This window comes from Podarcis filfolensis (genome assembly GCF_964270895.1).
Source record: "Podarcis filfolensis genome assembly, chromosome: 5".
Taxonomy (NCBI): Eukaryota; Metazoa; Chordata; class Lepidosauria; order Squamata; family Lacertidae; genus Podarcis; species Podarcis filfolensis.
The window spans coordinates 1919511-1940859 of NC_139608.1; the positions used below are offsets into that span (position 1 = coordinate 1919511).

General features: G+C 47.9%; 1 protein-coding gene across 1 annotated transcript in view; it reads left to right on the forward strand.

Annotated features, from left to right (window-relative positions):
- Nucleotides 1-4343: 4343 nt before the first annotated feature.
- CLDN1 (claudin 1) overlaps nt 4344-21349 on the forward strand; it is a 29389-nt gene continuing 12383 nt past the window's right edge. Inside the window, exon 1 of the mRNA XM_083612997.1 lies at nt 4344-5032. Coding sequence (XP_083469123.1) covers nt 4810-5032 — 223 coding nt within the window. The 5' untranslated portion in view covers nt 4344-4809. The remainder of the gene's footprint in view (nt 5033-21349) is intronic.

Sequence of the window (21349 nt, forward strand, 5' to 3'; positions counted from 1 at the left end):
CAGGGTAGAAGCTTTTGTTATGGAATCATAGAAATGTAACATTGGAAGAGACCCTCAAAGGTCATTTAGCCCAACCCTCTGCAATGCACATGCCCTCTTGATTTCAATTGCATTTTCACAGTTACTAAGGCCTGATTAAAATGTGTCAACAGGTGGTATTCATGATCCCCCATCCCCTCTAATCTGTACAACAACTCCATGAAGTAGATTAGGCTGAGAGTGAGTGACTGGCCCAACATCACCCAGTGAGCAACGTCGTCAAGCGGGGAATTCAAACCCTGGTTTCCAGGATTCTAGTGTGACATTCAAACCACTTCTTCTTCTGCGATCCCTCGTAGCCGAGTAAGATTGTCTTCCATAAACACGGTTTTAACAGTGAGTCTGTAAGTGACTGTGGAGGCCAATTCTGGATCCACACGTCCTTTCACAGTGGGAACATTGGTTTCCGGGCAGGAGTTGATCACAGTGTGGATTTGCCAAGCGTGCCTTCCTCTTAGCGTGTTTCTCCCTTGCGTCCTGAGTTTGAGTGTCTTCAAAGTCCATGACACCTTTGGTAAAGGCTGTTCTCCAGCTGGAGCGCTCGCAGGCCAGTGTTTCCCAACTGTTGGTGTTTATGTTGTTGTTGTTTAGTCGTTTAGTCGTGTCCGACTCTCCGTGACCCCCTGGACCAGAGCACACAAGGCACTCCTGTCTTCCACTGGCTCCCGCAGTTTGGTCAAACTCATGCTGGTAGCTTCGAGAACACTGTCCAACCATCTCGTCCTCTGTCATCCCCTTCTCCTTGTGCCCTCCATCTTTCCCAACACCAAGAGGTGATGGCCCAGTACGTACTACATTTTTTTAGATTTGCCTTGAAAAAGTCTTTAAACCTCTTTTGTTGACCTTCAGCATTACGCTTTCCATTTTTAAGTTTGGAATAGAGTAGTTGCTTTGGAAGACGATCATCAGGCATCCGCACAATATGACCAGTCCAACGAAAGTGATGTTGAAGAATCATTGCTTCAACAGAGATGATCTTTGCTTCTTCCAGTACACTGATATTAGTTCGCCAGTCTTCCCAAGTGATGTGTAATTTTTTTCTTAGACACCGTTGATGGAATCTTTCGAGGAGTTGGAGATGGCATTTGTAAGTGGTCCATGTTTCACAAGCATATTGCACTCTAACCACTTCCCCACCACTGACTGGCTTCTCTTCTCTTCTCTTCTCTTCTCTTCTCTTCTCTTCTCTTCTCTTCTCTTCTCTTCTCTTCTCTTCCCTTCTCTTCTCTTCTCTATGAAACCATAGGGAGCAGTCATCCAGAAATTTGGAGCATGATGTCACCAAGATGTCAATGCCATCCAGCTCTCACTGCATTCCATCAGGAAAGGGTGTGAAGGTCTTGCAGCAGTGCCTGGAAGCAGTGATGTGCTGGATGGCAGCCAGTGAACTGAGGCTGGATCCTGATAAGACAGAGGTACTCTGAGCGTGTGGTTCCCATGTTCCGGGAAGGGTTGTGGTCCCTCTGAAGGAGCAGCTTTGAACCCTGGGAGTACTCCTGGATTCCACCTTGTCCCTAGAGTCTCAGGAGGCACCTGCGGTTAGGAGCACACATGCCAACTTAGTCTAGTTTGCAAGCTGCAGCCACTCCTCGATTGGCATAGCCTGGCATCAGCTAGCCATGCTCTGGATTAGTTGTAGTTTCCAAGTCACCTTCAAAGGTAGCCCTACATAGAGCACATTGCAGTAGTCCAAGCGAGAGATAACTAGAGCATGCACCACTCTGGCGAGACAGTCCGTGAGCAGGTAGGGTCTCATCCTGCATACCAGATGGAGCTGGTAAGCAGCTGCCCTGGACACAGAATTGACCTGCACCTCCATGGACAGCTGTAAGTCCAAGATGACTCCCAGGCTGCACACCTGGTCCTTCAGGGGCACATATTGGAAGCATCCCAGCCGATCCCAGGGATCAGAAAAACCAATAGGTGTGGTGGAAGCCAAGAGATCTTGACCGTTCTCCTGTTTATGGAGCCTGTCTTGTTTGCTTCTTCTTCTGTTGTTTTCTCCACGATTGGATCCCCTCTGTGGTTAAGCCAGCCTTGACAGGTAAATCACCACTTTAGCAGCCCTCTTTTGTCAAGGGCTCAGCGAAGCCCAGGTGAAATCCACCGAGTCATCAGGATGAAGCAACCTCAGCATGAAAACAATGAGCTGAACTCCCGTATCAGAGGAGTCCTTGTTTTGCAAAAGTTGTGGTTTCGCTTGATTGGAACAGCAGAACAATTAGGGTGGACACTGTCTGAGAATTACCTGATGGAGGATTAAGGAGCAGTGCAAGCACCACAGAGGGACTTGGCAGCTGCAGAAGAACAAGAAAACAGTTATTTTCCAATGCACAAACTATTTATAGGGTTTTGGAAATATGGTACTGAGATTAGAACCCCACATTTGGCCCTTAAGCCTCTCTCTCACTCCTTGAGCAAACATGTAATTAAAGGGAGATATAGATGGCAGGAGAGGGCTGGATTTAAGCCCAAAATACACTTGAGCCAACCTAGGTATTGCATCTGGATTTCAGGTGTAGGAAATTTAAAACTCGGAGATGGTCCTTGATCTGAATCAAAGTCTGTAGGCACCAAGGAAAACAATAGGGTCCCAACCTTCCCACCTAAAAATGGCAAACTGGATCTCAGCATTCATTTCATTCCACAAATATTCCAGTTCTGCCTGTTTGACTGTATTGGCACAGAGTTTGGCCCCTTATTTGTTTGTTTGTTTGTTTGCATTTATATCCCAGTTTTCTCTCTCTCCAAGAAGTTCAAGGTGGCATGGAGAGTTTTTTCCTTCCTTCCTCATTTAATCTCCACAACAACTCCATGGGCTGAGAGGTAGCGAACAGCTAAAGAACACTCAACCACCTTCACTTCCGAGCTGCGATTTGAACCCTGGTCTCCCTTGTCTTAGACCACACTGGCTCATAAAAGAAAAGAAAAAGGTTGCATTTGAATGGATAGAAAACAACTGGCTCATTGTCATGATGACTAATCTACTACATGAGAATACATGCAAATCAACCCAACTTACATATTTATTTGAGAGTTTGGGCCTAAAAAAGGGGTGCTGCCCTTATATCAATTGATTTCAGGGTCGTTTACAAAAATGGAAAGAATAAAAATATAATTTCCAACAATTCATAATAAAATTGAACTCAAAACTGGAATAGTAGGACACAGGCTGAGAAAAACTCGACACATTCCCCCGATGCTAAAAATGTTTAAAATGCATTGGACATAGTTCACAGCACCTTTTACCTATCAGAAAGTTCTTCCTAATGTTTAGTCCCAATCTCCTTTCTTGTCACTTGAAGCCATTGGTTCGAGTCCTCCTTTCCAGAGCAGGAGAAAACAAGCTTGCTCCATCTTCTACGTGACGGCCCTTCAGATATTTGAAGGTGGCTATCGTATATCCCCTTTCAGTCTCCTCTTCTGTAGGCTAAACGTCCCCAACTCCTTCCAGTGGCAGAAGAAGGGGGTGCAGTGGGGGCGGTCCATCCCGGGTGTCATCCATGAGGGGGGTGACAAAATCCCCCCTGGGCAGATCGATGCGCTGCCCCCCTGGGCGCCAATCGCCACACCGATCACCCCCTTGGATGCCAATCGATGCGCCAATCACCCCCAATGGGCCCCGATTGCCGCGCCAATTGCCCTCCTGGGCAGCTCGCCCTGCCCCCTGGGTGTATGGCATGTGTGCTGCTCTGGGGCAGCACCCCCTGGGACGCTTGTCCTGCCCCCATGGGTAGCTAGCCCCACCCCCACGGACAGCTAGCTCCGCCCCTGGGTGCACAGCATGTGCACCGCTCTGGGTGCTGGAGCAGCTAGCTCCACCTCTGACTCATTCAACCGTTCCTCAAAAGGCTTGGTTTCCAGATCCTCGACCACCTTGCCTGTCCTCCTTGGCACACGTTCCAACTTGTCAATGTCCTTCTCAAAATGTGGTGCCCAGAACTTCACCCAGGGCTCCAGGTGGGTTCATCCCAAAGCAGGATAGAGAGGTAGCGATACTTCCCTTGATGCCCCTTACAGAAGTATTGGTACCTCTGAAGAATGACGAGTCATCTCCCAAAACAGCAATAAAGTTAACACACAAGTCACGAATGATTTCAACACTCAGTGTGTACATGATAGTAAGAAAGGTGCTATTGAGTCAGTGTTTTTAATTAGGTATCCTTGCAGCATCAGTAATCTCTCATCCCTTGCCACTGCTATGCCCTTAAAAGTAAAAACCACCAAGGGAACAGGGTGGATCTCAAAATGAAGGCGTCATAAGTGATGGAATGCATGATGTGCCCATGCGCGCGAAGCATGCTAAGGTGGCCTTTAATGGAGGCACATGGCTGGTTCTGCAAGGAAACAGGAGGCTGGAGCAAATATTCCTTTTCATCTTGCTGCAATGGATGAAATCGCTGCATTTTTCACACCAAAAACACAGCAACCCTGAATTACCCAGGGTTAACCTTTTGGTGGTGCCTAACTTTCATTGGGAGCAGTCAGGATGCGCTGGCAAACTCAAGCGAAACCACTAGGGGGCTCTCAGAGGAGACTGGTTTAAATAGTGAGCCACAGGTGCAGCCGACTTTAGTTTGGGTAGCTCCTCCATCCAGCAACCTGCTCTGAAATCTCTCGGATTACAAGCGCTGAAGAACAAGCAGAAGCTCGCTTTGCTCCTCCGTCAAGGTTGCTCAAAGAATCGGCTGGGCTCCGGCGCTGATCGATCCCCAAAGCTCCAAGCCTTTGGAAACTTCCCAGGAGCTCCGGTGCTGCCGTGCAAAGGAGATGGCCAACAGTGGTCTACAGATGCTGGGCTTCATCCTGGCCTTCGTCGGCTGGGTGGGCTTGATCATCAGCACAGCCATGCCCCAGTGGAAAATTAACGCCTACGCTGGGGAGAACATCGTGACAGCCCAGGCCATCTACCAAGGTCTCTGGATGAACTGCGTCACGCAGAGCACAGGGCAGATGCAATGCAAAGCCTTCGACACCTTGCTCAGCCTTTCAAGTAAGTGGTTTGCTAGATTTCCTTTCGGTGCTGGTGGGTTTCTCTTCAATTCAGCACACCAGGGCTGTGGTGTCAATAAACTGCCTTTCTTGGTGACCAGCACTACAGGGATTCAGAATTCCAAGACAGAAGATAACTTTTAGAAGTTGTCAAATTACACACCTCAACAAGAAAAGCAGGCATCTCCGTGTCGCACGCGGCTTTAGAGACAGAAACTTTTGGTTTCACTGGGGAAAACTTTTTTTTTTAAGTTTTATTCGAATTCGGGATTTTTACATACATCATATTATCTCCTTCCAATTCTAAATTCTAAATTTCCTGTACAATTTTTTCTTTTCCCTCCCTTCCCACCCCCCATATCCATTGGAAGGGTTCAAACTATTATCCTCAGCCATGGGCATAGCGTCTTTAGTTTCCACCAAACGTCTTTTGTTCCAGTAGTTTTTATCCATTGAAGACAGGGGTTCCATCTGTTCCTGACCGTGGTGGATTTGACCTTCCATGTTGTTTCCTGTGACATAACTGCGACAATGTCCGACTGAATAAGTTCAAACAAATAAATATTCCATGCCTCTACTGTCCATTTTTCTCTATCTTCCCAACCTAAAGGTATTGTTGCCTTTCTCACTTATATCATAGCTTTGAAGATAAACTGGTCACCTTTCTCTATAGCCCTGTTTCCATTGTCATGAAATCAAAGTCTATTGAAAGCTTCCCTTTAAAAATTTCATTAATAACCTTTAGGATTTTATTCCAGAATTCCTTTACCTCTGGGCATTCCCTGGGGAAAACTTCTTAACCAGACCCAGGGAAATAATTTTTTCAGGCTACAGAGGCATTTCTCAGGCTTCTGCAAGGTCCCAGAGCATCAGCGAAGTCCTTCGCTCTTTTCTAATTCAAAGGTCACTTGGCTTTTCAATGCTTTGTTTTACTGCTCAAACGTCTTAAATGTATACATCTGTATGTCCCCACATCCCAAATGCACTCCATACCCCACAGACAGGACTCTCTTCTCGGCTACCATTGCCTTAGCACATCAGTATCAGGCTGGTTCACAACAAAGAGCTCTTTGAGGTTGATTGTCATCATGCCCATTTTACAGATGAGAAACTGAGGCTGGCAGGTGGCAGTTTTCTCAAGGCTGCTCAGTGGAGGTGGGAGCTGTTCTGTCTGCCTTTCTCTGCAAAAGACTCCTGGTAGTGAGAAAACAGTGGCTAAGGCATGTAGGAAATTATTGGTAGGGATGCAAATTCCTCTTGTAGGTTTTGTTCAAGATACGCTTGAAAATCCTTCTGGCTGCTTCTCACAAGGGTGGGGACAGTAATTATGTAGTATCTATTTTGGATCATTTTTTAATGGTAGCCAGCTTTGGAGTTTCATATAACTCATTCCTCTCTGATGAGATCTGTCTAGTTCCAAAACACACTACTTTTTCATCTGAACTATTGGTTCCTATTGACTCACATCTGTGATTCTCCCTTCCCTGACCAGGGATGTGTGTTGAGGTTCCAGAGGGCAGTTGTTAAAAGTACAGGAGTTTTACGGAGCTAAAACTGACATGTATACGTGTGAAAATCGGATTCTTCACAGGCAGCGTTTTTCACAGTTCAAGTTACTTATTTGTCCTTGACAGAAGTTTAGAATTTGACAATGTTTGAGATCTATTTCAGATGATTTGAGAGGTGACATGCAATGGTATTTTGTATTTGACAATATGTAACAGATGATAGGTCATGAGAGTTCACCAGGGACGTTTGTCGGAATCAGACCCTCAAGAAACACTGTACAATGTTGTTTTGCCCAACAACAGCCCTGAAACAGCAAGTCTGAACTGTCCACATTTTAAGGGCAATTGCATAATCAATCTTCTAGATGTCCTTCGGGATCTCTTCCAACTCTACAAGTCCTTGAATCTATGATTTCAATTTGAATGTCAAATTTTCTGTTTATTGATTCTTAAAGTCATATCCTGCCTTCACGTGAAAATGTGCCTCTGGCAACGTGAGCAGCCAAACTGAAATGTTGAGGAACTTCAAATACATCTGAAGGTTTTGCTTCACCTCTAAAGAGGCAGATATAGGCAGAATCATGAGATATCACTGCTTCCCTGGGTTCCAGTATGGATGATTTTAGACACTGAATGAGAAACAAGTTGACATGTTGGCTTTTCCTTATACCTTTTGCTCACCCCAGAACAGGTACACCTCAAATCCGAGGTTGGACAGCCATCGGTCAGGGATTGTTTGGCTGAGATTAATACTTTGCAGGGTGTGGGGGTGGACTAGATGACACTGGGGGTCCCTTCCAACTTGATGGTTCAGATGTCAGCATTAGTAACACAAGCTTGTTCCCAGGGATCTTTGCTAAGAGTCCTGGAAGTTAGCCAAAAGGCTTGAGGGCTCACAGCTGAGATGCAGAAGCCAGTTTTCAGCAGTGGCTACTGACTGCTGTATCACGACAAACTTGTCCGTATCATGTAACATAAGTCTTTATTCCTCTGGGTAGCTGGAAGGAAAGAAAGGGGGGAGCGAAGAATAATGACTATAATTTGATTTGATTAAATACTGAGGCTGGCTTGGCAAGTGCACTTGAACACAGTCCGCTGTTTCTGGGGGATGGAGGGAGACGATTTAGCAAAGGTGGACACAATTAGCAGAGTTTGTGGTTCAGGAATTTGGCGAGGGTTTCCTGTGAGTGTTTTCATGCTGTTCCTAGAAAGAACCGGTTGGCTGGCTTTCTTGTTGGCACCAGCAAGGCGACCAGATCCCCGTCCCGTGGCTGCTAGAGCTGGAATTAATTGGGGCGCACAACTTAGGCGGTGCCCGTTCACCCTCCGCGGGGCGCAATGGTCTCTGAGTTCACATCTGGCATTCAGGCAACAGCCTGCGGATAGATAGCGTGTGCGCAAGTGGAACAAGGTGTGCCCACAATGTCTCCAAACCAGAAGTCATGGCTTGGGCATCGCTCCCGTTGTGCGCGTTTGGGTACGTGTGTGTTTGTGTGGGTGTTTTGGTGTGCTTTTGCCAGCTCAGCTCTCCTGAGTGGGTGGAATAAGCATGAGCTTGAGGGGGTTTAGTTGGAAAAAGCTCCCATCACACACACTGATTCCTCCCATCACACACACTGATTCCTGGTTGTATGTTCAGATCCCGAGACCTCCCCCATAAATAAAAACACATTTGACTCAAATTTTGGTTTTGGTTTTTTGGCAGAATTTAGGCCACAACTTTATTGATTACAGAAAAGTGAGTGGTTGCATACAGTGGCGTAGCGTGGGGGGTGCAGGGGGGGCGGGCCGCACCGGGCGCAACATCTGGGGTTAGGGCAAATCCATGGGTTAGGGGGCGCAAATCCATGGGTTAGGGGGCGCAAATCCACGGGTTAGGGGGCGCAAATTACTTGCCTTGCCCCGGGTGCTGACAACCGACGCTACGCCACTGGTTGCATAGGCTCTGGTTCAACTAGCTCCCTATGGCCACGGTAGGTAGCGCTGACCCAGGGCGCACCATAGGTCAGCCAAGGGTAAACACCTGGTGAAGGTCAAGAGCCTGGGAGCAGACTCTGTCCACTCCCCAGATGCTCCCTGGGACTCAGACACAGGCACAACACCCTACCGAGGGTTGACCAAACCAATTAGAGTCCTTGGATTCCTTTAAAGCAGCGGTTCTCAACCTGTGGGTCCCCAGATGTTGTTGAACTACAGCTCCCATTACCCCTAGCTAGCAAGGCCAGAGCTCAGGGGTGATGGGAGTTGTAGTCCAACAACATCTGGGGACCCACAGGTTGAGAACCGCTGCTTTATTTATTTATTTATTTATTTTTTAATAAATGTTTATTAAAATTTTCCATCTTAGTAAAAAAAAATCAAAAAAAGAAAGAAAGAAAAATTTAAAAAAACACATAAAGTTTACAATCCGTATTTTCAATGACATATTTCCCTGACTTCCCCACACCTCCCCTTCTTATATTCCAATTCAAATTGTTAGTTCAACAAGTTCTTATCCCCAATTTTTCACCTTTTTATATTTAGTTCATTTTAAAGAAAAAACCAATTTTAACTTATAAACATCCATATTTATACATCAGTACTCATTCTTAAGACCTTTTTCTAAAGTCGACCCAAATTCCCTTCCACGAATTCCCCAATTTTCTTACTAATAACAAAACAAAATAAAAAAACAGGTTATAGTTATACACCCTTTGGATTCCCAAACCCCACCGAGAACCGCTGCTTTAAAGGAATACCCTTCACAGAGGCACAGCTCTGCCTCCCTAACCACCTTGAACCAGGTCCTATCTGCAGCTTTACAAGCTGTGATGATTTGCTACGCGGCAGGCGAAGCCCAAATGGCAACAGCCAATCAGCCAAGTGGGGAATCTTCTACCGTGCCTCTGTCCCAATGACAGATGACACACGATGACATAGCAAGGCCAATCGCTGAAAAAACCCTAAATATAGGGAGAGGTGGGCGGGTGTTCCGATGCACGAGCGAAAAGAGGAAGCTCACCGGCCCATGCATGGGCTTAAATAGGTCCCTCCAAGCCCTTGCCTTCTTCCCATTGGCCAAATTGCAACCAGCAATGAGGGACCTCCAGTCGGGCATTGTGGCTCTCCAAATGACCCACCCACAACCTTAGAGCCCTAAATGGCCTCGGCCCAGTAGATATGAAGGAGCGTCTCTACCCCCATCGTTCTGCCCGGACACTGAGGTCCAGCCCTGAGGGCCTTCTGGTGGTTCCCTCACTGTGAGAAGCCAAGTTACAGGGAACCAGGCAGAGGGCCTTCTCGGTAGTGGCACCCGCCCTGTGGAACGCCCTCCCACCAGATGTCAAAGAGAAAAACAGCTACCAGACTTTTAGAAGACATCTGAAGGCAGCCCTGTTTAGGGAAGCTTTTAATGTTTAATAGGTCATTGTATTTTAATATTCTGCTGGAAGCCGCCCAGAGTGGCTGGGGAAACCCAGCCAGATGGGCGGGGTATAAATAAATTATTATTATTATTATTATTATTATTATTATTATTATTATTATTATTAGAGGTTCAATCACATTGATCCCCCCGTAACATGTGCCCTCTGTGAGGAGGACACGATATAGGAAAATTTTCAAAGCTCCGATTTGAAAATTTAGAATTTGTGCTTGATCATTTGGAAAGTAGTGGACTCTCCTTCACTGGAGATTTTTTTAAACACAGGTTGGATGGTCATCTGTCAGGGCTTCTTTAGCTGTGATTCCTGCATTGCAGGGGGCTGGACTGGATGACCCTTGGTGGCCCCTTCCAACACTACAATTATTTGAGTCTATGGGTTTCTTCTAGCTCAACTTCAGCCATTCCAGTTAATACATTTTATGCGTAGCACAGAGAAAGTGCGCAGAGAGAAGTTTTTCTCCCTCTCTCCTAACACTAGGACTCAGGGACTTCCAGCAAAGGGGGATGTTGGAAGATTAGGGGCAGACAAAAGAAAGTCCTCTTTCATGTAGCCCATAGTCAAACTGGAACTCACTGCAGGATCACCAACCTCGATGCCTTTAAAAGAGGATTGGACAAATTCATGGAGGAGGCGAGGGCTATTGATGGCTACTAGTTCCACTTTTGGAGGGCAGTAAGTGCTCAGGGACACAGGTGGCGCTGTGGGTTAAACCACAGCGCCTAGGACTTGCTGATCAGAAGGTCAGCAGTTCGAATCCCTGTGACGGGGTGAGCTCCCGTTGCTCGGTCCCTGCTCCTGCCCACCTAGCAGTTCGAAAGCACGTCAAAGTGCAAGTAGATAAATAGGTACCGCTTTGGCGGGAAGGTAAACGGCGTTTCCGTGCGCTGCTCTGGTTCGCCAGAAGCGGCTCAGTCATGCTGGCCACATGACCCTGAGGCTGTACACTGGCTCCCTCGGCCAGTAAAGCGAGACGAGCGCCGCAACCCCAGAGTCGGCCACGACTGGACCTAATGGTCAGGGGTCCCTTTACCTTTACTTTTAAGTGCTCAGGGATGCCAATCTCTGGAAGATGCAGGAGGGGAGAATCCAGCTTGCAGGTTTCACCAATAGAGCCACCTGTTTGGCCACTGTGAGAACAGGATGCTGGCCTAGATGGGCCACTGGTCTGATCCAGAAGCCTTTCCTGATAATCTCATTTTTAAAAGCAAGAGATTTGGGGGCAAGCATTGCCCAGAAGGAAGCAACATGATCCTGGGCACCCTTCTTGATCCTAGATGGCTACGGAGTCCAGGTTGACTAGGGCCTTTCCGTCATAAAAAGACCCTCTGTACTTCCTCAGAGGCTCATCCTTGCCTCCATGTTTGTCCCTCAGTGCCCAGCACTGAGCTTTGGCACTGGAAAGTGGTGCTGGGTCTGATCTTTAATTAAGCCCTGCTCCCAGCAGAGTCCAACTGCTCAGCTATTCCGAGGGCGTCAGAAAGCACCTGTGTTCTGGCTCCTGTGTCTGTAGCTGGTGCCACAATCTGATTAGCAACCTTGTTTCGCTCAGCAAATCCCTCACGGTTTCCTGCTGAGCTCTGCCTGAACTGGTAAGCCGACTCGTCAGGTGGCTGCCAAAATGGTTGACAAATGCGTGGTGGCATAAGCTTTACCGGGCATGCACCCGCCAGCTTCTCGGGTACGTCTTGCGATGTGGATTCAAGCCCACAAACATACCCCTGGCCTCTGAGGCGTTTAAGGTGCCAGAAGCTTCTGTGTCTCATTTGCTGCAGTTTCAGCTGGACTGGGCAGCTGGCTGGTGTGGCTCCCCTTCGGGAATTGGGCAAGGACACTTCAGAGGCTTGAATGACTAATGAGAGGAGGGGGAAATAGCATTTGCAGGGGTTGGGCTAGATGACCCCTGGGGTGCCTTCCAGTTCTACTATGCTATGATGCCATGAAAATGTACTTGCAAAGTCTGGCCTAAGGTACTGAGGCTTTTAAAACCCATGTATGCACGGTGATGCTATTAGCAATGCGCACACACTTCTCCCCTTCTCTGTTTCTTGCTCACAACAACCCTGTGAGGTAGATTAGACTGAGAGATTGTGAATGTCCCAGTGAGCTTCGTGGCGGAATGGGGAGTTGAAACCTGATCTGCCAGGTCCTAGTCCAACCCTCTAACTGCTACACAATCTGGGCTCCGTAATACACTCTGCCCATGTTCAGAGACATGCTTTCCTTTGTTTATTGTTTCACACTGCTTTGGGAACAGATTTTGGGTTTGAGCCAGACCTCAACTGAAGCCACAGTCCCTTACACCAGTGGTTTTCAACCAGTGTGCCATGGCACCTTTGGGTGCCTTGAATGATGGTCAGGGGTGCTGTTGGCAACATTGTCCTCTGTCCCTCTTTCCTCCCCTCCCTCCTCTGATGCCCTCTTGAGTCTCTGCCTCCCAAAGGCTTGCACAGCTGTTTCTTGCAGCAGCCCTGGTTACAAGTTCCCCAGGCGAATGGTGTCTCTGACGTTGGCCAGGGGGTGCTGGTTGCCAGGAGCTGAGGTGGCCTCAGAGTAAGCAAGCAAGCAAGCAAGCGGGCGAGGAAGCCCAGCCAGATAGTCTGCCAGCCCTTGATGTTGGGAATGGACAGACAAGTCCTAGGTCCTGTGGGGCAGTGTGAGGAAACACCTCTCTTTGGGTCAGGGGGGTGCAGCTCAGAGACCAGGGGCAGCAGCAGCGGCTGCCCAGAGGACTCCCAAAGAGAGGAGAGAGGAGGCTGAGGGCACACTCCACAAGGGAGGGTATCGAAAAAGGGTGAGGGGCTGCCAGCTCTGCAGGCAAGGGGTGTCCTAACTGGGCTCCTGGGCCCCACAGGGGAGCTGCAGAAAGAAGGTAGTTGGTCAAGGGAGCCGTGGACTCGAAAACATTGGAAACCTCTGCCTTATGCCCCAAAATCTGAGAACATGGCAACTCAGCCTGCCAAGATGACCTTTCTGTTCTTTGGATGAGACATTGATGCAAGGGTAATTAAAATCCACTCCCTGACACCCCGTATTGCATCTGAGTTCTGCAAAGGGATCGTCACTCAGTTTCTCCCTGGGTCTGAGGAAAGGTATCATTTGCAAGCATTAATAGGATGCAGGGTTTATTTGCCTCAGTAAGCCGCCATCCTCTCTGTGCCTGGGTGTTGCCACCCAACATCCCATAGCTTCACGACTGATTCTCAGGCAGAACCTGTCTCCATGCCGGGGCCACACCCTGGCAATGCACGCACACCCTGCCTTTCCCTGTTTATGAGGGCTAGTCTGGATCCTGCCCCTGGAAAAAGGCTGTCTCTCTGTAATAACACTGCACAAGAGCAGGTCTCCCTTTCTGTAGTTTCCAGTAACTGGTATTCAGCATTTTACACATCACTTGGGAAGACAGGCGAACTAATACCAGTGTATTGGAAGAAGCAAAGATCCCCAGTGTCGAAGCAATGATTTTTTAACATCAGCTTTGTTGAACTGGTCATGTTGTGCGGATGCCTGATGATTGTCTTCCAAAGCAACTACTCTATTCTGAACTTAAAAATGGAAAGTGTAATGCTGGTGGTCAACAAAAGACGTTGAAAGACGCTTTCAAGGCAAATTTTAAAAAAGTAGTATAAACACTAACAACCGGGGAACACTGGCCTGCGAGCGCTCCAGTTGGAGAACAGCCTTGACCAAAGGTGTCATGGGCTTTGAAGACACTCGAACTTAGGACGCAAGGGAGAAATGCACTAAGAGGAAGGCACACTTGGCAAACCCTCACCATGATTAACTCCTGCCCACTGTGGAAGGACGTGTGGATCCAGAATTGGCCTCCACAGTCACTTACAGACTCACTTTTGGAAACCGTGTTTTTGGAAGACAATCTTACTCAGCAACGAGGGATCGCCAAAGAAGAAGATTTAGAAGGATTGCTCCCTCCAATTGTGGAGTCAGAGCAGAGTCGCCATAGCTCGTAGGCATCAAAAGCCATGGATTGGTCTAATCCAGGCTTTCTCAAACTCGACCCTCCAGATGTTTTGGGCCTACAACTCCCATGATCCCTTGCTAGCAGGACCAGAGGTCAGGGATGATGGGAATTGTAGCCTCAAAACATCTGGAGGGTTGAGTTTGAAGAAGCCTGGTCTAATCCTCTTTTAAAAGCCATTGAGGCTGGCAGTCATCACTGCCTCCTGTGGGAGAGAGTTCCACAGTCCAACTACACATTCTGTAAAGAAGGACATTCTTTTCCATGCCCTGAATCTTCCAACATTCTGCTTCATCTGCTGTCCATGAATTCTAGTGTTAGGAGAGAGAGAAAAAACTTTTCTGCATCCATTCTCTCCATGCCACGCATCATTTTATAAACTACTATCATGCCACTTTATAAACTTCCATCACATAAATTTGTGTCGAAAGTGTGGGATATTAAGGAAAAAATGGCAAAGTAGCAGAAGGCAGGGAAGGAAAAGATGGCAGTGAATAGATCTGCTCCTTTGAAAGCTCCACTTTCTTTCTGCAGATGGAATTGGGTGAACGTTTGATGGAGCCACACACAAAATGCCCGGAACCATGGGCTGATTTTTGCATGGATCCATGCATCTGTTCCCCACTTTCTTGAGCGCTGACCCTTGGTGTTGCCAGGGAGTATGGATCAAGCCAAAATGGACTGAAGGAGTCAAGGAGAAGTGGACGCCACTAGTTTGCTCTGACTAGGATTTTGCTAGTTGATTGAATATGGATTTGGTAGATGTGCCAAGATCCTTGAAGATGGGTGTGGCAAAAATGATGATAAATGATTTAACAGGCACTTGAGCAAACCGGATTTCCAAATTGGTTTATGTCACAGCTGCAGAGGTAACCAGATGACCTCACTCTGCCTGATACTTAGCACTTTGCAACTGCACAATGCTTGCTTTTTGGGGTGGAAATGGCTAGCTGAAGTCAGGTTTTGCGTGACCAAATGGATGCTCCATGATTGTGGGTTGAATCCGGGTGTATCCACGCAGAGTTCAGCAAAAGCAATCACGTGACTGCTCCTGAGCGTAGCCAAAATTGCAGGTCAGTCCAAATTTTAGCTTCTGCCACATTTGAAGAGCGGCTAAGAGCGGGTTGGAGGGTGTTGTGGAGCACGTCAGTCTTCCCACATGCTGCTCTGGGCTTCTTCTGCAGTGTGTGGTTTGCCCCTCTTGTGTGATTCATGTTCTGCTCTTGCCCCAACATCACTCCATCTTCTTGGATCATCATGGAGGTTTAGATTGCCTAGAGTGTTTGATAAAAGGCAGGAGAGAGGGAGATCCTGGCTTGCAGAAAGAGCTTGATGCCCTGTCCTGAGGTTAATATTTCAGTAGCCCTACTCTGAACAAGGGACGTGGGTGGCGCTATAGGTTAAACCACAGAGCCTAGGGCTTGCTGATCAGAAGGTCGGCGGTTCGAATCCCCACGATGAGGTGAGCTCCCGTTGCCCGGTCCCTGCTCCTGCCAACCTAGCAGTTCGAAAGCACGAAGTGCAAGTAGATAAATAGGTACCGCTCCGGTGGGAAGGTAAATGGTGTTTCTGTGCGCTTAGTCATGCTGGCCACATGACCCGAAAGCTGTACACTGGCTCCCTTGGCCAGTAAAGCGAGATGAGCGCTGCAACCCCAGAATCGTCCGCAACTTGACCTAACGGTCAGGGGTCCCTTTACCTTTACTCTGAACAAAACCTAAGTCAGGCTTCCTCAACCTCGGCCCTCCAGATGTTTTGAGACTACAATTCCCACCATCCCTGACCACTGGTCCTGCTAGCAAGGGATCATGGGAGTTGTAGGCCAAAAATATCTGGAGGGTTGAGGTTGAGGAAACCTGACTTAAGTGGGCTCCTGCCTCTGCTTTCGATGAGAAGCCCCTGGGACACAGTGGGACAAGGCAGGCAGGTGTTTCAGCACCAAGGTCAGCTCCAGGTGTCTTTACTCCTTCCAGCCTGTGCCCCTTCCTTGTGGTCCAGAAGGCCTCAAATGAGCTGGACTCTGGCTTGAGCATAGAATGCCTTCTCTTGCTGCTCCTCTCTGGCAGTTCCCTTCGCAAATTCACATGTCAACATGGGGAACTCAACCCCTGCCCTACACGGAGGAGCTTGATTCCTCAGAGGGTACCAGATTCATGTGCTGGATGCCATAGGGGCTGACTGGGGGCTCATGAGCACCAGATCGGATAGCTTTGGACTGTGGCTCAGGTCTGATCCAGATGCATCTGGCCATCCCCTCTGCCTCCAAGTCAGAATTTGAGCTCAGGTTTTTTATTTATTAAATCTGTATGCAGCCCTATATCTGTAGATCTCAGGGTGGTTCACAATATAAAAGTACAATAAATACAGCATATTAATAAAAACAAAGACAGCCCAATAATGCCCCCATCCACAACGGATTTTCAAAGGACTGCTGGAAGAGGAACATTTTTGCCTGGCACCTAAAGGTGTATAATGAAGGTGCCAGGTGAGTCTCCCTGGGGAGAGCATTCTACAAATGGAGCCACCACAGAAAAGGCCCATTCTCATGTTGCCGCCCTCTGGACCTCTCATGGAGGAGGCACACAAAGAAAGCCTGCAGGGGATGACCTCAGGGTCTGGATAGGTTCATACAAAGGGAAGTGGTATGTTTCCCACTAGGCTCCTTTCCTAGTATCCAGATCGAGTGAAGTAATAGCACTGCATTGTTATGCCTCAGTCAGGCTACACCTGGAGTCCTTTGCCCAGTTCTGGGAACCACAGTTTAAGAAGGATGTTGACAAGCTGGAAGGTGTGCAGAGGAAGACTAAGGTGTTTAGCCAGGACAAGAGGAGGCAAAAAGATAGCCATCTTCAAATATCTGAAGAGCTGTCCCATGGAAGATGGAGCCGCTTGTTCCTCCTGCTCCAGAGGGCAGGACCCGAACCAATGGATTCAAATGAAAGGAAGGAAATTCAAACTCGACATTAGGAAGAACTTTCTGAGGGCACGAGCTGTTCAACCGTAGAACAGACTTGCTGGGAGGTGGTGGACTCTCCTGGTTTTTAACCAGCTGTTGGGTGGCCTTATGCCATGGGATGCTTTCATTGAGTTTCCTGCATTGCAGAAGTTTGGACTGGATGACCTTGGGTTCCCTCCCAACTCTACAACACTGTGTTTCTATGATCTTCTTCCAAGCATGAGGAACTTTCATCTTGTGCAATCTGATGGCCAGGCGAGCCTCTGCTTGCCTTTCCGGCAACACCTCCTTGTGGAATGACAAGCCTTTTATATTGTTCAGCATCCAGACCCCAAGCCTGTTCCGCTCCCTTCCCAGAACAGCGTCCTGTGTGCTCTTCCCAGGCCTGCTCTTCCACTGGCCTCTGCCAGCGATGGAATTTAGGGCAGGGTCTCGACTGGAGTTTTTCCTTTGTAGTGGGTCTGCTCCCTGGCTGTGTGGTAAACATCATGGCAGGAAGAGGGTAGGGCAGCACTCTCTCTCTCTCTCTCTCTCTCTCTCTCTCTCTCTCTACACCAGTGCCCTGTGGTGGCAACTTAAGAACAATTGCATTTATCCATTATCTTAGAACCTCCTCCATCATCACCCCACACAACACACTATAGTGTCTATCTGTGTGTTTCTTAGGAACTGCATGTGTTTTTGTGCAAAGTTATTGATAGTATAATGCACTTTACATATGCTCATGTTATTTTTTTAAAAAATATATATATTTAAAAATATGTAAGCTATAGCCAAAGGTTGACAATGGAACAAATTATCTCAAGGGATCGTGGCCTCCCCCGCACTAGGCAAGCCATATATTGGGGGTGTTTTTGCTCTGGATTTCCTGCATCATTGAGTGGGAGGGTTGGGCAATAGGGACATCTCATTCTCTAGCCTATGCTTTTATTATACATAATCCTTGGCTGGAGAAGAGCATTGCAAAATTCAGAGTAGTGCGAATTTCAAAGGATGGCTGTGTTCCAGTTCTTGTGTTGGTTTAGAAAGTGGAAATTAATTTTTGCTGTTGTTTAGTCATTTAGTCATGTCCGACTCTGCGTGACCCCCTGGACCAGAGCACGCCAGGCACTCCTGTCTTCCATTGCCTCCCACAGTTTGGTCAAAGTCATGCTGTTAGCTTCGAGAACACTGTCCAACCATCTCATCCTCTGTTGTCCCCTTCTCCTTGTGCCCTCCATCTTTCCCAACATCAGGGTCTTTTCCAGGGAGTCTTCTCTTCTCATGAGGTGGTCAAAGTCTTGGAGCCTCAGCTTCAGAATCTGTCCTTCCAGTGTGAACAGAATTTAATTCAGCTGTTGATACCTTTACTGCAGGGGGTTGGACTGGATGACCATTTGGGTCCTGTCCAACTCTACATCGCTATGGTTCTACAAATTCCTCCTCCTCCTCTACTTCCAGATGACCTCTTTCTTGAGCATTTATCCCGATTTGTTTGCATAAGGTGTTCAGGGAAGCAACACCATTTGTTTTATCCTGTTCTTAATATTCTGTTGGGAGCCGCCCAGAGTTGCTGGGAAAACCCAGCCAGATGGGAAGGGGGATAAAATTATTATTATTATTATTGTTGTTGTTGTTGTTGTTGTTGTTGTTGTTGTTGTAATATAATGCCACCATTTCTTGAGCATCAGTTCTGCTTTGTTTGCTTTGAGGTCATGCAACATCCAGCAATTGCCACCCCACACTTTCCTGCGCCATTATCAAAAAAGTCTGATTATTATGTTTTGGCGAAGTGGAGTGATTCACTTTAATTGTGCAACCTTGCACAACTGCCTCTGAGGTCAGAGAAGGAAATGCTTCGGAATCCCACATTGTGGGAGAATGGTCTTGCGCTTGCCGGTTTCTCACATGCAAGAACAGGAAGCTGGGTTTTTAATGTATTTTTAATCTTTGTTGGAAGCCGCCCAGAGTGGGTGGGGAAACCCAGCCAGATGGGCAGGGTACAAATAAATTATTATTATTATTATTATTATTATTATTATTATTATTATTATTACTACTACTAAACAGAGCCCCTTAGACCTGATCCAGCAGACTCTTCTTTCATGTGAAATCGCTGGAATGTATCTGAATCCCACTTGCAAGAAGCAACAACCTGGAAGGGGTCAGGCGTGGCTTACTTCCAAGTAGAAGCAGAAGGCGCTTTTTATGGATGCTCTGTTGTGAAGGAAAAGCTACTCACTATTAACTTGGCTAAGGGACACTGGTGGCGCTTGTGGGTTAAACCACCGAGCCTTGGCCTTGCCGATCGGAAGGTCGGCGGTTTGAATCCTCGCAACGGGGTGAGCTCCCGTTGCTCGGTCCCTGCTCCTGAAAACCTAGTAGTTCGAAAGCACGCCAAAGTGCAAGTAGATAAATAGGTACCACTCCGGCGGGAAGGTAAACGGCATTTCCGTGCGCTGCTCTGGTTCGCCAGAAGCGGCTTAGTCCTGCTGGCCACATGACCCGGAAGCTGTACATCGGCTCCCTCAGCCAGTAAAGCGAGATGAGCGCCACAACCCCAGAGTCGTCCGCGACTGGACCTAATGGTCAGGGGTCCCTTTACCTTTTTATTAACTTGGCTATGAAACATTTCACATTTCTTCCATGGAAGGATGAAGGAGGCCTTTGGATATTAGAGGGCAAATGCTAAGGAATGACCCCCCCCCCCATTTTGGTCCTCTTTGCCTATAGCCTAGTCCTAGGCAAGAAGGTCTGATCTGGAAAGGCCATCCCTATGTGCTTTTTCTCCTTCTTGGTAGCACAACAAGAAATTTAGGCTTTTCTCAGCTCTAACCAAGACTTTGAATTGTGCCTGGAAAACATTGACGGGACAGAGTCAGGGTGCGGCTGGGGGTTCATTTTTATTTTTCTTGCAGGAGCTGCTCCCTTTGGCAACTCTCCAGAGTCAGCCCTGTGTAAGAAATATTTTATAAGCAGTTATCCTCTGAGCAGGAATCTGCCTTCAGTCTCTGTTAAAGGGAGGGGAGGGAGTAACAGCCGGATGTGGGTAACAGCAGGGAAAATTACCACATCAGAAATAACTTTTTGGGACATCCAGGCTGATGACAACAATAAGTTTGGGGCAAGGCAGGGAGCGTGTTGATGAACCAGGAGGGCGTGCAGCACTCCAAGTTTAAGAGTCACACGCTGTGTTACAAAAGCCTTTGAGTGCAACGTTTGGAGAGATATAAAATGCAGAACCGAATTTCCTGTGGGGATTTGGGATAGGGTTATTGGCTCAAGAGATGCTCCCCCCTCCCCCACATAAGAACATATTAAGAGCCTGCTGGATCAGGCCAAAGGCATGCTGTTCTCAGCGGTGACCACCCAGGTGCCTCAATGGAAAGTATCCAGAAACTGGCATTGCTGCCTCTGGCTCATGGGCATCCCCAATCCTCTGGACTGCCAGCCATCACTTCCTCCTGTGGCAGTGAGTTCCACCGTTTAAAATTATTTACAGCATAGACTACCCCACCCAGAACACAATGGAACGTCTGGTCCAGGCATAGGCAAACTCGGCCCTCCAGATGTTTGGGGACTACAACTCCCATCATCCCTGACCACTGGTCCTGTCAGCAAGGGATGATGGGAGTTGTAGTCCCAAAACATCTGGAGGACCGAGATTGCCTACGCCTGGTCTAGTCCATGGGTGGGCAACCTTTGCCAACCTGAAGCCCGCGTCCTGTCATAGGTAACCTTCCAGTGATTGACAGGGCTAGAGTAAAATACAAAACCTCTTCCAATCTGCTTTTCTCCTTACAGGGGGAAAGATATGCATGTCTGAATGGGGGGGGGGGTTCGTGGAAGAAACCGCTGGCAGGCAAAAGCATTAAGTGCTTCCTGCTCCCTCCACAACCACTGGGCTCTCAATTGAACTCCCCCCCCCCAAAAAAAAACACCCCCTGTGTTTCAGGTGTGTTTTTCTTTAAGACTGGAGTTAGTTATGCACACCTGCACGTATCATCTGGCTCAGTCCCCAGAAAGCCCCATGGATGTTGCCATCCAAAAACATTTCTAGCTGGGGATTCCCACATGAGCTGGCTGCGTCGTGATTCATCCTGACTCCTTGCCTCTGTTCCTGGCAGTATCAGTTGCATCTCCATATCCCTGGCTGGTTTCATCCATCCTGCGCTGCCCTTGGGCTATACCAGCCCTTCTCCTGAAGTCTTGGGCTTTGCGGTTAGAGATTTGGCAGTCCGCAGGTGCAGAAGCACCTGTGGCCACCTGGCTACCTCAAGGAGACCTCAGAAAGACCACCTGGAGCACTTCTAGGAGGTTCTCACATTGGCTTTCCCAGAGAACAAGAAGAACAACTTTTCGCTCTTCAGTTTGTTAGTTTCATATTAAAATGCCAACCAAACTGATTTTTCCCCCTTCACTTTCCCTGGTGTTTTTGACCTGCCTTCCCATCTATGACTATGATCCTGGCTCA